The sequence below is a fragment of the Nicotiana tabacum genome, chromosome 18, assembly GCF_000715075.1.
Source record: "Nicotiana tabacum cultivar K326 chromosome 18, ASM71507v2, whole genome shotgun sequence".
NCBI lineage: Eukaryota > Viridiplantae > Streptophyta > Magnoliopsida > Solanales > Solanaceae > Nicotiana > Nicotiana tabacum.
This window is the reverse complement of record NC_134097.1, coordinates 68,766,281-68,782,132: the sequence shown is the minus strand read 5'-3', so window position 1 is coordinate 68,782,132 and position 15,852 is coordinate 68,766,281. Positions and strand designations below refer to the sequence as shown.

The 15,852-nt window shown below is 38.6% G+C and overlaps 1 protein-coding gene across 1 annotated transcript; it reads left to right on the top strand.

The window, feature by feature from the left end:
- The first annotated feature begins 3,797 nt into the window (after positions 1-3,797).
- On the top strand, positions 3,798-12,865 carry LOC107805311 (1-acylglycerol-3-phosphate O-acyltransferase). The gene is made up of 9 exons (XM_075236961.1): positions 3,798-4,358; positions 5,150-5,386; positions 6,290-6,336; positions 6,533-6,651; positions 6,744-6,904; positions 9,405-9,514; positions 9,618-9,717; positions 12,182-12,305; positions 12,415-12,865. Exons 1-9 carry the CDS (start codon positions 4,168-4,170, stop codon positions 12,538-12,540), a joined length of 1,215 nt encoding a protein of 404 aa, XP_075093062.1. The 5' UTR covers positions 3,798-4,167; the 3' UTR covers positions 12,541-12,865.
- The last annotated feature ends 2,987 nt before the right edge of the window (positions 12,866-15,852 follow it).

Here is a 15,852-nt window from a genome sequence, read left to right as displayed (position 1 = left end):
TCAAGAGAAAAATGGCTAAAGATTTTCAAAAAATCAAACCCTTCATCTATTTATAGGGTTGGGTGGCGCCATAATTGAGGCGGCATGCCTCAAATCAGTGCAAGAATCAAAGCGCCAAACCGTCAGTCCTTGCCTCGAAAATCCACGTAATGATGACGCACGTAAAGCTGACATCACCCCCGGGTAGCATGTACTTTTCGGTGCTCCGCTGAATATGATAGCCACCTCTCGTTGGCCACGTCGCAACGTTCCAATGGGTCAAATTTCTCCTAAAGAACGCATAGAGTCCGCTCATCGAGAACGCACCCGATCACGACCCTGACAAAGCGGAGGGACTAACTGTATGGGTTAGAATTTGACCAACCACGTCCTATAGTGGGCACGACAAATTGTTGAGCACCTGCGAGTCGACGCCCAGAAGGATACGACCTTGTATCAAAAGAAGGAACAATACGACCTCGGCAGTAGAGTAAGTCCATTTAGGGGATATCGAGAACATTCCTAAAAGGTCTTTTGCATGTCACTTCTATGGGGAAGGAGGGGAGAAAGATTCCTCAATATATAAGAGGAATGAAAGCCTTGTAACGGGGCATGAGCACTCTGTAAAACTCACCAACCTTGAATAAAAAGAAAATTGATAACTCTCTTCTCTATTATTTCTATCCTAGAGTTTATTATCTTCAATTACGATTTACCTCTTCATCTTTGATTGATTTGTTCGAAAAGATCTTAACATCTTTTGAGTCAAACAAGCACGATGTTTGATCTTCTGCGAAGATGGTGCCAATGAGCGTGACATAAAGTTCAGAACCCTCTCCAATTTGGATGGTGAACACAAGTCCTCAGCAATACAAGATGAACAACTTTACATCACAAAATCGAGCATCTTCCACTAGAGCGAGCGAGCACAGATTGTGAAGGCATCTAAAACCTTTGCCATCACGTCCTCGTAAACCTGCAAAAAAAAGGGAGAGAGATGCGGGAGCCTACGATGTTAACTGCACGAAGCTTTTTGGTACTCTATTTGATCTCTGTTGAGTTTAAGGGCTGCTCTAGCGTCGTACATCATGTTGTCTCTGAATGCTTCGTCATCACTAAAAAATTGAGTTAGCAGTAATATCAAGCTTATCATGATCGAGCATGTGCCGTGGCCTGCTAATCTAAAACACATGACTTCTCTGTGTAATCAATGCGGTTGCGGCATGACTCCTCTGTATAATCAATGCGGTTACGAATGGCGTATCCATAACTGTGTAACTTGCTGTTGTTTTGTAGTGAAAATCTACAAGAAAAAAAATAGTTTGTTACGGACGGTATGACAGTTAAGAAGAGAGAGCAAGAAAAAAAAGCAAGAAAGAGACCATAATGGAAAATACATAGTTAGCGTTTTCGAGAATTGCGAGTTTCTTCCAAAATCTCTTGGTGATCCTTTTCTTGTCAGGTATATTGAGGGTCCAAAGTCTTATCTATTTATAGAGTTAAAAGGGCGATGGAAGTAATTGGATCTTAGATGGACTCAGATTACTACGTTGCTAAGCTTACTACTTTTACAATTCGAAGTGCAAGAGGAAACAATAACCAACTTCTACATGGACTTTACATCTAGAAATTATCTTCTCCTTATTCAAAAGGCAATGAGAGCTGTTTGGTTAAAGTCAAATTTTGTGCAAATGAAATGTGTCTTTGTCTAACGTGGATTTGGAATTCTTGGCTAAGTCATGTAACCTTTTTTTTCTCACAGAAAAGGTTACAACTTATCCAAATACTCAAATGCATTACTTGATAAAAAGATATGGATTAATTATTTTTACGGGTACTTCAAGTCTCGTCTAAGGTTCAACAAGTCTACACATCGATAAATTTTGAAGTAGGGGGCATCATTAGACGTATAAATTTATTGGGTCTAATCCATACAAAATTTGGATTAAATTCAATTGGGTTAAAAAATTAATTTGGATTTTACAACTTAAATTAGTCTATTTTATTAATTTCAAGCCCGAAGGTCCATTTAATCTTAAGGCCAGACTCATGCGATGTATCAAGTGACATGACATATCCAGTCAAACCCAAGGACAACAAGATGATGCCACTTGCTAAATGATGTGCAATCCTAGTCCAAAATAGTGATCAATCAAGAATTGCCTAAGTGTCTAAAATGACATGTCTTTGCCAATCACAAGCAAGCTTATCACATAACTTGTTTAATAAGTCACATGAGCCAATCAGAATCAAGCAAAAAAATTAATATGTAGCTGGACTGTCCATCCTTTACCACTATAAATAGAGGGGTTATATAACTCTCTAAGGGATATTCAGAGTTGGAGAAGAACATTCTACAATTGGTGAAGACATCCACAAAACAGAGAGATCAATCATCAAGTGCATAGTTCTTCAATAAAAGAGTGATCAACACAATTCTTCCCAAAGATCAACCCATAACAACAAAGTGCTACTCGACGTTCTTGGCGATTAAATACATCACAAGGAGGTCTGCATCGTCCTACATTCGAGAAAGACACTTCTCAAGCCCTCGAATCACGAAGAATTTTAGAGAGGAGAATCAAGGGATACATATAATTGTACTCACAAATATTTATCAATAAAATCTCTTTTTCTTTATAATATTTTTGTTGCAGTTTATTTTTCATACTACAAAAATTTGTTGCGAACAGGCTACAATCACCACCAGATTTTAACCGGAAATTACTCAAAGAAAACAGGTATTTTTTGCATCTAAGTGAAGGAGGAGATTGCAAAATAAAATAAAATAAAAAATAACTAAATAAATAAAGGTGGTGTATTGGTATTTCTATAGTAGAAAAGAAGAAAAGAAAGAAGGAAAAAGGGAGGAAGTAAAGAAGAGAGAAGATAAGAAGGGAGGGAAAAGATGAAAGTCAGTGATAGGTTGAAAAAGGGAGAAAATGATAAGAGAAAAAGAGAAGTAGCGGCTGAAAGAGAGGAGAAAGAATAGAATTTTAGGGTTTTAGCTATAAAATGATATTAAATTACTAATAAAGTCTATACCGAGTAGCTTGTGCCATTATTCTAATCGAGTGGCCATACATTGATGATTTTCTCAATAGTAGTGGAATGTGAGCAAAATAATTCAAAGAAAGACTTAGAGTTTCCTTCCTTCCTTACGGTAGCAATTGTGAAACATGTACGTAATTCTCTTTAATGCTCCATGGTCTAGTGTGAGATTTGGGCTAGAGTATTATTTTAACGTTTTGGTTATGATTATTCATAACTATATGGAATAGTTTGCAATCATTAATTATTTACATTTAATTATTGAAACTCGGACTCGCGTTTATTTTGGTTGAGTCATGAATAAATGCTAAGTGTATTGTATAAGTTGGTTCGCTTGTCGGATAGTGTTAGATAGGCGTAAGTCACGTCTATGGGTTACTATGCGACGTGACACCGGACCACAAGTAGAACATATTTTTGAAAATATATAATTTAGGCAAATACTTTATGAAATAAAATGAGTAAAAACGAGGAAGGTGGTAGGCCGGGGTCTAGGGATCGCAGTGGCAATGACAATGTTAAGAGGCGAGAGGGGGAGGGTTGGGGAGGTGGAGGTTTGAGTGCAGAAGGAGGGGCATGTGGTGGGGGTGGTAGACGGTGAGGCGAGAAAAGTTGAAAAAGAGTTTCAAAAAATATTTTTCTCCGAATCCTTTTGGTAGGAAAGTTATTGAAGGAAAAAAAGTTGACTAGGAAAATATTTCAATATATTCAAGTCAACCAAATATTAAAAAATTAAAAATATTTTCCAGAAAACTTTCCTTCTTATCAAACACGACCTAAATCAAAATCCAACTTGAAATAGCAAAGGTTGCAAAATGCAATTTGCGGTTGGAGTCGCTCCATCCACGTCACTGCCTACGTATTTGAGTCGCTGTAAATGATTTAATGGTGGGAGCACCGCCATCATTCCTGCTTTGGCGGACGGCTTTAAATCCAATATGATATGATATTGGGTTGTCAAATGGCGAAAAAAAATCAAACTAATTATTATAATTAAATTGAAAACTCAGCTTCAGTTTCGTCGGAAGGCACATGGATGCTTGGAGGACACTCTAGCCAAGTACCTGTTTATTTTAGAGACTTGAAATTGAACTGCTAAATTCCAGCGACAAATAGAGAAAATAAATTATCAATTGCATGAGCATAGGGTTCAGGAGGTGGTTGAATTCATCGAATTCATTGGTGAAAATGGCAGAAGAACTCAATTCATCTACAACCACAACTGCCACAGCAAAACGATGGTCTTTTTGGCCCTCCCTTCTTCGTTGGATACCTACATCTACTGATCACATCATCGCTGCCGAAAACCGCCTTCTTTCTCTAGTTAGGTAATTTATCTCCACTTATTGTCCCACTCTGCGGATTTTCTTTATGTCGATGCGGCAATTACTTTCATCTAAGCATTCGCATACAATTAGTTGTTCTCTCGAGCCTTTTCGTCCTTTTCTAATTAAGGAACATCTAATCAATTTTATGTCAATCATGAATTAGTTCGGTTGGCTATATAAAATTTATTTGCTTATAAACAGATAGCTGAGTGGTTGACATGTAGGAGAAAACCTTGACATCATTGGTATACTTCAACCTATAGGTTTACTGGCAACTACATCTGGTAGGCTGTGGCATGTAACCTACTAGATTAGTCGACGTGCACGAAAGCTAGTTTGCCCCCTACTATGTCGAAAAAATCTCATTTTCATCCATTTCGCTCTTCATTACTTAGAGTATTTATTATAGTTTGACTGTCTCTATACTGCTGTCAAACATTTTCTAACTAGTCAACCTTGTAACTAGATTAATTGGATGTGTTACCCTATCGTACTAAAAATAATCGTTGTCATGGTAAATGGATTTATATGCTACTGCATTCATTGATTTGGCAAGTTGAAACCATGGGATGCTTTTAGAATTAGTGATGTGCAAGTTTTTCATTGTATTTTTCATGAGGCAACATGAAGTGACCATAAAGAGAACTATTCTTTCGCCTATAACAAAAGTTTGAGACTTCCTTGGTTTTGTATTTTTGTCAAATGTTTGCTTCAGTCGATAAAGACTGCAACTTTGCGGTTATTGAGGCTCAGAGGCTCATTTTGATTTTGTGCATTTTCTTTAATGCTAGGACTCCTTATACTCAAGAGCAGGTCAATATTGGGTCTGGTCCACCAGGTTCAAAAGTTAGATGGTTTCGATCGGTGAGCAATGAACCAAGATTTATCAATACCGTTACTTTTGATAGCAAAGAGGGTTCTCCTACTCTTGTTATGGTCCACGGATATGGTGCCTCTCAGGGTTTCTTCTTTCGGAATTTTGATGCCCTTGCGAGGCATTTCAAAGTTATTGCTATTGATCAGCTTGGGTGAGTATATATTATGTGAATTTGGGTGCAAATTCGTAATGTTATACTGATGCTTTCCTCCCTATTGAAACATGCTCTAGTGGTGTTAACACCATATGTGCCAGGTGATATAGAAGAGTCAATTTAATGATTTTTGTTTTGATTCAAGATGTTCTAGTTGTTTGGCAAGTTGCCATAACTGAGACTTACCAGATTTGAAAATTATCTGCTAATAATAGTTTATTGCACATAAATGTGTACTTGGGCACATTTGGGTCAGTTAGTTTGACACTAAATGCTCTTAACCAAGCATTCTTCTTCGGATGAAGATATTTACTCATCGTGCTAAATACTAATATTTGAAATTAGATCCCTTTGGGTGGATTGTAGTGTGTTTTGTTTTGTCGGTTTGCATACTCACCTAGTTGTAACTGCAAATAATTCTTCAACTGAAATCTCCGACTTGATGTTATTATGGGGTGATACAAAGATGTAGTAGCCAAATTGTATTTATTAGTTAAAGAGGCACACAGCATGTTGCTGCACTCAAACTGAATAGATTGCAACACAACTATCCAAGGAGCTATCTGACTTGAAAGAGCAGAAAGATTCAGCGCTTTCTATGTAGAAACTATTTATATATGTATCACACAAAGGCTCTGCAATTTATAAAATAGGATGCTTTTGTGTTGACACTAATTTATTCTGCTTGAGAAGTTTGTTGAGACTACATGGTCTAATTCAAGCATTCTTTACTTCCTTTTGCTTTCTTTAGTTGCTTTAAGAGCTCCTGTTATAAGTCTTAAAGGAGAACAGGAGACTGGAGGTGGTCTTCCAATAGATGTCACTTTTATGTTGAATGAAAAACAAAAGAAACAAATGAGCAAAGTGGTAGTTTTCTAACTGGCTAAATGTATGATGCAGCTGGGGTGGTTCAAGCAGGCCTGACTTCACATGCAGAAGTACTGAAGGTCAGTCTTATGCTTTATTCCAAAGCTGAGTGTTTTTGTTCAATTACACACTTGACTGATGAATAAAATCTATAATAATCACCCAAATTTGGTTCAATTATTGGAGGAGTTGATGGAGATAACATATATGCTGCTTATGTACTGAACAATCTTGATCTGAAAGAAGCTCCTTTTTGTCTGTAAAACATTAATGCAGAGACTGAAGATTGGTTTATTGATTCCTTTGAGGAGTGGCGCAAAGCCAAAAACCTTAGCAACTTTATTTTGCTTGGGCACTCTTTTGGAGGGTATGTCGCTGCAAAATATGCTCTCAAGGTGATTAGTTTTTATCGAACTGTGAATTTTCTGTATAATGTATATGGGCACGTATATTTTACTGATGATTGACAAGTGTATTGCTCTTGTAGCATCCAGAGCATGTTCAGCAGTTGATTCTGGTAGGACCAGCTGGATTTACATCAGAGACTGAACATATGTCCGAGCGGCTTACCCAGTTTAGAGCAACATGGAAGGGAGCCGTCTTGAATCATCTGTGGGAGTCTAACTTTACCCCGATGAAACTTGTCAGGCAAATGCTTTTTTAAACCTTTGCTTCTACTTCTAGTCTAATATGCTGCTGAACATTGTTTTTGCAAGTAAATTTACTGCATAATACATACATTTTCGGTGATACTTTCATGTCTGATTGTGCTCATTGGTTCCTTCTTTTCACTGTAGTTTCTGGTTAGACTAGTGCCAGCTTTTACATGTACTTAACGTACATAATTAATTCTAAGATGTATGCATACTGCTGCTTATGATCATCTCGCCTTTAGTCCCATTCTTCCACTGATACTTTCATATGGCTAGCAATGATTGTATATGTATACATGTTTTATGCCAAGGCTCGATCGATCTGTGTGGTCACGGTTCATTTTGACCGTTTGAACAACAACAACAACAACAACAACCCAGTAAAATCCCACTAATGGGGTCTGGGGAGGGTAGTGTGTACGCAGACCTTACCCCTACCCCGAAGGAGTAGAGAGGCTGTTTCCGAAAGACCCTCGGCTCAAGAAACAAAAAGACAAAAAGGGAGACAACATTAGTATCACCACATAAATCATAGGAAAAATAGGAACAACATTAAATTCAGAAGAAAGATGCAAATCAAAAGCGATAGATAGTAAATAGGTGATGCATTGAAAAGCTTAATAGTAAGACACAATATTGCCAATAGCTATCTTAGACTAAAATCCTACCAGATTAGTCTCATAAAGGTACAAAGTAAGGCAAGATTCAACTACCTTCTAACCTACAACCCTAATACTCGACCTCACATTATCCTATCAAGTGTCATGTCCTCGGAAATCTGAAGCCTCGCCATATCCTGCCCGATCACCTCTCCCCAATACTTCTTAGGCCGCCCTCTACCTCTTCTCGTGTTTCCCACAACCAGCCGCTCACACCTCCTTACCGAGGCATCTGGGCTTCTCCTCTGAACATGCCCGAACCATCTGAGTCTCGCTTCCCGCATCTTGTCATCAATGAGAGCCACGTACACCTTCTCCCGAATATCATCATTCCTAATCTTATCCATCCTAGTGTGCTCGCACATCCACCTCAACATCCTCATTTCTGCTACTTTCATCTTTTGGACATGTGAGTTCTTAACAGGCCAACACTCAGCCCCATACATCATGGCCGGTCTAATCACCGCTTTATAGAACTTACCTTTGAGTATCGGTGACACTCTCTTGTCACATAGGACTCCAAATGCTAACCTCAACTTCATCCATCCTACCCCGTCAATCTCCCTCCTCCCTGGATAATCGACCTAAGGTACTTGAAGCTGCCTCTTCTTGGGATGGCATGTGATTCAAGCCTCACATCCACGCCCACTTCCCCCGGCTCGGCGCTGAACTTACACTCCAGGTATTCCGTCTTCATCCTGCTCAGCTTGAAACCCTTAGACTCAAGAGCGGGGTACCCATATAAGATACTGGAATATGGATTAGATATATTCTTGGGTTTCTTAATGCCAATATATTCATGGTTTCTTAACTACCTAAACTTAACTACTGTCACACGATGGTTTGCTTCTTCTTAATTTAGTTGGGCACCTTTTCTTGAATGGTAGAGTTTCACATTCCCAAAAAATGACCAAATTTAAGACACCAATCAATTAATCAGGCCTCAATCCGAAATTAGTTGGTGTCACTCCGTTAGCTATATGATCCAAGCAACGCAAAAATCTATTCAAAAAAAAAATGTAAGATACCATTTCTTCTGAACCCTCTGTATCCCGCGTAATGCAAGTCATCGTTTCAAAAAGCGGAAAAGAGGTAGAATCTCATTTCTTTGTATTATTTGGTCTTGATGTGGCATATCACTTTTATTCCATGTTCTCAACTTGGCTATCAAACCTTTTCTTTGTTCCCCTTAAAAGGATGTTTTATCGGTATTAACGGGGTAACTTTTTATCTTAATGTGTTAAAAGGAAATCAAGGAACTAACCTTTTCTTTCTTTGATTTATCATAATTATCTGTAAATTCAGGCATTCATTGTGCGTTTAATTTTTATGCAACACATGAGGCTTTCAATTTTTCTTTACTTGTGAAAAGAAAAGATCATGGTTTTCCGGAAAAACACCTTATATTAGTAAGGGTAACCCTGTGGCTTCTGATCTTTATCTCTGTTTCACTCTCTCTCCCTCCTCTCATAGTCTATGTTTTCAGTAACCAAAAGAGTTATTAAGTGCGAGAGTCATTTCTTTTTAGTATTTATCAGTGATTTGATAAAAAAGTTCGATTCCACAGATGGTTGTTGCATATGCTAAATTTAATTATTTTTTATGTTGATGCCTGTGAATCTTTACTGTTGTGAAGCGTTGATGCTACTCATATTTTTTATATTTGATACCCTGTCTTGCTTATTTACTTGTTTTTGGCTCAAAGTTGCTCCCTGTAGCAGTCCGGGATTCTTTCCTGGATTGAAGCTTGAACTGGAGTAATAATCTGAAAGAATTTTGTTTACATGGCCTTATTCATCTGAAGAGTGCTAATATTGGTCATAATTAATAATGCAGAGGCTTAGGCCCATGGGGTCCAGACCTAGTTCGCAAATACACTAATGCTAGATTTACTGCATATTCTAATGGAGATAGTTTGACCGAGGAGGAGTCCAGGCTACTCTCAGGTACATTGCATATTTTATTGATTTGCATGGTTTTTCATTTCTCATGATGTTGTATACCTTGCACGTCTTAGGTTTCTAATACTGATTGTTTGCTTTATGAAAGATTATGTATATCATACCTTGGCTGCAAAACCGAGTGGGGAGCTATGTTTAAAATATATATTTTCCTTCGGAGCATTTGCCAAGAGTCCTCTTTTATACAGGTGATATACTCCCTCCCCCTCTCTCTCTCTATCTCTCTCTCTTCTCTTTCTCTTCACACACAAGAACATGCATGCAAATACATGCTCATTTTTGCTAGTGAGTTGTAGAATAAAATGCTGAAAACCTAAGATTCTCCTGTGGTAGAACCTTACTGTGTCCATTTGGTATTGTTCATTTCTTGTTTCCTATAATGCCGCTAGACTGTCTTCTGCAGTATTTGGTGATCCTGTCACACTTTGCTGGATTATGAGGGAAGAGTTTAAATGAGCCCCTCATCAAAATAATAGTAGGACTTGGATTGCCCGCATATTTACATATTTAAATGATCCTTTTGGTTTCTGTTTCTTCTCTGTCAGCAGTGTGGCAATGTTTTGTGCTGTACCTGCAGTAAGAGGAAAAAGATATAAGTGTTAAGTTTTTCTTATAACCGTGTGTCCGGGCTAGCTTGCACGCATCTCGACTAATTCTATGGGCTACCTGGTACGTCCTACCAGCACAGGTACCGGGTAACTTTGTCCACCAGTGGGAGGAAATCACCTAGTTTTTTGTCAACCACTAGGATTTGAACCTGAGATTTTTGTCAACCACTAGGATTTGAACCTGAGACCCATGGTTCTCAACCGACTTCATTGACCATTAGACCACATCCTTGGGGGCAACTCTTAAAATGTCCAAGACAATATGCGTCGTTTAACATTCCATCTTTCACTTGAAAGGGTGTGGATGAGAAAATTAAATGGAAGACTACATGAACTCTTAGGTATTACAGTTATGCCATTATATGGACCCGGCTTCAGCATCTTTGCAATTAGGTTTTCAAGAAAGCTCAAAGAAGCTATTCCTTTAACGAATGAAATTTCAATTGAATTTGCATTGTCTAGACCTTGGGATGTTTATGAGCAAAATATCTAGATGGTCTTGTTATGCAGTTATTTCAAGAAACTAAATATTAGGAGCCTGAAGTTCATGGGATTTATCATCCAAATGGTTGAGAGACATGAAGATTTACTAATAACCTTGTCTGCTGCCCAGGGATTATAATTGTAAGCATTCAAATAAATGGCTGGGGTGACTGGTGTAATAACTAATAAATTATTACTTGCAATCAATATTGAATTCCCCATTGCTAGGAGCCTCCCCGCCTTAACATTTAAAGTAAAGGAAGTAAAGGCAAATCTTGAACTGGTTGTGATGGCTGATAACATACAACCATTATAATCTAAAAGACACTTTGGTGATATTTGATATATTAATCTTCAACTGTGTTAGTTGATCGACATATCCTGTGTAGACCTTTATATGAACAGGGATTGTAGGTGTAAAAATTTGTGTGAAACTGATAACAGACAAGGTAGTCCTAAAATCACATTGAGAGAAGTTGTTTCAAAAGACCTATATCTCAGTCTGAATCAATGCGGTCTTAGCTTACTAACGTAACAGAATGGAAGAAAAGCACATATACAGGCTATACCAACTAGTAAAATTAATGTTTGGTTGTTGTTACGTTTCATTTGGTCCTGTATTTGCCAGGGGTCTTCTTATTCTATTTAAGAGACATGTATGTCCTAGTGAAAAATGTGAGACTTAGAGAACCTCAAATATCCCTTAAGAGAAATTGTTTTGTATCGGAATAAAGTAGGTTGAATCAACGGAATAGCTATAGAGGATTTGTATACTCGATAGCTAGTTTAGGATTGAGATGTAGTTTATTGGTATATTGACTGTGGTAAATTAAAGTACCAGGGAGAATTTTTTCATTAAATTGATGGAATAAGTACATTTCTGATGATTTGGCATGGTATTCATGGTGTAGTTAATACACTGTAGAACAAGGTCTTAAAAGTTCAAATGAAATATGTAAGGATGTTGTAGTTTTCTGCTTATGGACGGGGTTCACATTACTTCGATCCTGATTCTACAACGTGTTTGTTAGTAAGGACTTCTTTTCTGCTCTGAAGCATTTAATTTGCAATCTGTTCAAAGCAACACAAATTCATTCGACTCTTGCGTTAGTTGGTCTCAGATAGGATGCACTGATTTTTTTTTTTTTTGTGGGGGTTTGGGGGGGGGGGGGTAGGGATATCAGAAACCTTTTGGGTCTGCCAGTCAAAATAGAACAAGCTAAGAGAACATGATGTTGAATCGTACAGTAACTTGATTCTCTAAACCTTGTTCCTCGAGAATTTTAATCACAATTCTCTGCCCTTTTTTTTCAAATAAAAGAGGAGAACCTCTCAAATTTTATTAATACTAGTCTGTCACAATTCTCTACTGCCGAGGGTCTTCGAAACATCATCTCTACCTCCAGGGGTAAGGTATGCGTACAAACTACCCTCCTCAGATCTCACTTGTGGGATTATACTGGGTATGTTGTTGTTGTTGTTGTCACAATTCTCTACTGATTTTCAGTTTTCTCCTGAGAAGTCTCTGTGATGCTAAATCTATGATCTTTTATATTTGCAGAGCACCAGATTGGAAGGTGCCAACAGCTTTCATATATGGATACGAAGATTGGATGAATTATCAAGGAGCGGAACAGGCTAGGAAGAATATGAAGGTTCCATGTGAAATCTTAAGAGTCCCTCAGGTTCTCTCTCTCTCTGTAGAAAAAATAATTTAACTTTTATTCTTGTTTCCCCAAACTACATGATAGTATTAAATGAAGCGCCTTTATTTAATACTACACTTGCTTGCAGGCTGGTCACTTTGTATTTATAGACAACACAGCCGCATTCCACTCTGCTGTACTCTATGCTTGCCGTAGATTTATCTCACCACAGAAGGACAATGACCCACTTCCTGAAGGCTTGATATCTGTCTGATGGAGATACATTGCCGTGGTGTTTTCATTGCGTGTGTTGTAGGTAAATAGTGTACAATAGCATATTAGCATTGATTTAATATTCTCTCAAATGTGTTTACTGGTCTGAGTAACGTAACTTACCAGTTTCTCAGAACATAATATCAATGTTAAGGAAGTCATGAATGGGTAGCATTCTGTTCTTCTGATTGTTCGTTCCTTGTAGGAAGTCATGCACAGATAGGTCGATGATTTGTGTTCTTGAAATTACATTAATTTTTTTTATGAATAGTGTACTCAAAAGTTACGAAAGCAATAAGATGATGTACAAATAATTTTGAATTGGATATATTGTCCATACTTATTGCTTGGTTCTGATGTGCACCGTGGAGAAGGAAATTCACAGTGTTTTATTCAAAAGATATAATATCATTGAGAGGTGCCGTGTTAGGTGTCAGTAGGAAACAACGTCATTGTCGTCACTTCTCCCCTAATTTTGAAGTTGAATGCCATTCCTCCAATCAATATTAAAGCCTCAAATTGAAGGAAGACAGACCAAAGGAAGAAAGAAATGGCACGCATGATGAATTTTGTTTACTTGTTGGGCTCTGTGACTCGTTCTGGGCTAAATCAGTTGGAATCCAAATTAGGCAACGGCAATGTGATGATGTGACATCTAGCAGGAGAAAACGAAAAGGAAAATGAAAATGTAACACAGAGTATTAAGCATTAGCAGCTGGATGAGTGAGAGAGGAACTGGCTTATTACACCCTGTATCCTCTATTCCTCTATCTAGCCGTTATTTTTCCAAACCTTGTATCCTCCTATCTGCCAAAGTCAAGAAAATAATAGTACGTGAGAAACATTAATTGGGACAAAAAGAAGATCAACTTTTATAAGTATGTGATTTGAAAAGAAATCAAGAATCGACAGCCAACTGGAGTCGATTATTAGTAGAAAAACGAACTCGCTTTGTCATTTACTTGAACGAAGCATTTTCATGGACACCATGTGCTAAACGGTTTGGATAATCATTAAAGTCTGCTTGAGATTACACAACAACCAACGCAATTTGGAGAAATGATGATGCTAAAGAGACTCCTTTAATCTATATTCTAACATAGTAACATCACATGGTGCATCTTTGTCGTCTAAATCCCGAAGTTAAAAATTCACTCAAACTGTGGGACAAATTGAGGGAAAAAGTTTTTTTCTTTTTTGTCCATGTGTATACGGTTAAAATCGAAGAGTCCGATTTTACGATCATTACGGTATTCCATAGCCCGTCTCCAGAAGGCTCGAGGCGCAGCTCGAGGTTCGACCCTGAGGGTTCCCAACGTTTGACCTCGGGGCAGTACAAATCGGTGGCTATGATGGACAAATGGAAAGTTCCCAAGGCACGTGATTAAAGCTGACCAAGTCTATTGGGCTAGTACAACCCCGTACGATAGCATTAAATGGTTGTACCAGCCGCATATCTTTGTAATAAATGCATCTGTACTATGTTGGGATTCCCCCTCATATATAAAGGGAACCCTTATCATTTTGTAATATACATAATATTCAATACAAGAACATTCTCTACTCTCTAACTTAAATACTCTCTATTGTCTTTCCTTTGATTTATTACTTATATTTATTGCGTTTCATTGATTGTTCTTCATTTATTACTCATCATTGATCATAAAGAGCCATCATCAAGGCTCTTAAAACTGTTAGTCCTTTATCGGCTATCCACAACCTAACGCTTTAGCTCGACCTCGAGGCCCAGTATAGGCTAGCTCTAGACCCCGATTCTCGGCTACTCGATTTGCATAAGCGTTCTATTTTAGTATCACGCTTAGCATCTATTGCCTAACAACTAGCATTAAAATAAATCGCGTATTTTTAGAACCACAAAATCAAATCTAATTGTAATTACCATTTTCAAGGTAAACAGTTTGGCGCCCACGTGGAGCAAAAAATAATAGTGATTGTCTTCGTACTGGTTTACTGAAAACACAAGTTATTCTTTACACTTTTTCTTGCCCAAGAATCTTTGATTTCAGGTCAAAATGTCTAACTCTGTGAATACACATAAAAACAACGGTCTTGAAGACCATGGAGAGAATGGTGTAGTTGTTCCAGGTGTCGGTGTACCACTGCGAAACCCTGAGGATGCACCAGAGCTACTCCCCGTGGATGTGGTCTCACGCAATGCCCAACATGTCGATATAAGCTCCCACACTAGTAGGAGTATACACCAAGAAAACCAACAAGAAGCTCAGAAAACCTCGGCTCGGGAGGAACAAAAGGCTAGCCTTCACATCATTTTTGAGATGTTATAGGCACAACAGCTGGCGATTGCTTCAACTGCAAAGCCACCAAAAAATTCCAAGCACAGCAGCACCGGAAATGGCCCCTCAAGCCGAACAGGTGCCGAAAAGATCGAGCTACAACGGGTCAGCAACCAACCCCGCTATTATGAAGATGCTCGTGGACTTTATAAATAGGATTGAATCGGGCGAAAAGAGGATAGAAGCTAATGATAAAATGGTGGAGACCTACAATTCAAGGGTCAATCAGATCCCGGGCGCACCCCCGATCCTGAAGGGTGTTGATTCAAATAATTTCATACAAAAGCCCTTCCCGTCAAGTGCGGCTCTGAAGCCTATCCCGAAGAAATTCAGAATGCCCGATCTCCCAAAGTATAACGAAACCTCGGATCCAAGCGAGCACGTCACTGCTTACACTTGTGCCGTAAAGGGAAACGACCTGAAGGACGACGAAATTCAATTCGTCCTGTTGAAGAAATTCGGGGAAACACTTTCAAAAGGGGCCATGATGTAGTATCAAAATCTATCCGCGAATTCGATAGACTCATTCGCCATGCTGGCAGATTATTTTATAAAGGCACATGCCGGTGCCATCAAGGTTGCTACAAGAAAATCTGACATCTTCAAAATCAAACAAAGAGAAAACGAGATGTTGTAGGAGTTTGTATTTCACTTCCAAATGGAGAGAATGGAATTACCACCAGTCTCCGATGACTGGGCAGTGCAAGCCTTCACCCAAGGTTTGAACGAACGAAGCTCGGTAGCTTCAAAGCAACTAAAGCAGAACTTGGTTGAATATCCTGCCGTGACTTGGTCGAATGTCCACAACCGATATCAGTCGAAGATTAGGGTTGAGGACGACCAAATAGGAGCCCCTCGGGCTCAGTATATCCTAGCAGGCGCATGGCAAAGGAACCAAAGCCAAACAAGGAAAGGAACCAATCATGCACTGAAGATCGAAGAAACGCCCCAAGGCATAACATACCCCGAAAGGGCAGATCGAGGTCAGAATCCTCGGG

Excerpts from the sequence above, each read along its gene's own strand:
- LOC107805311 (XM_075236961.1), top strand. The coding sequence starts at position 4,168 with ATGAGCATAGGGTTCAGGAGGTGGTTGAATTCATCGAATTCATTGGTG. Across the intron at positions 9,515-9,617 it reads GGAGTCCAGGCTACTCTCAG|ATTATGTATATCATACCTTG; the intron begins GTACATTGCATA and ends GCTTTATGAAAG. Across the intron at positions 9,718-12,181 it reads AAGAGTCCTCTTTTATACAG|AGCACCAGATTGGAAGGTGC; the intron begins GTGATATACTCC and ends TTATATTTGCAG.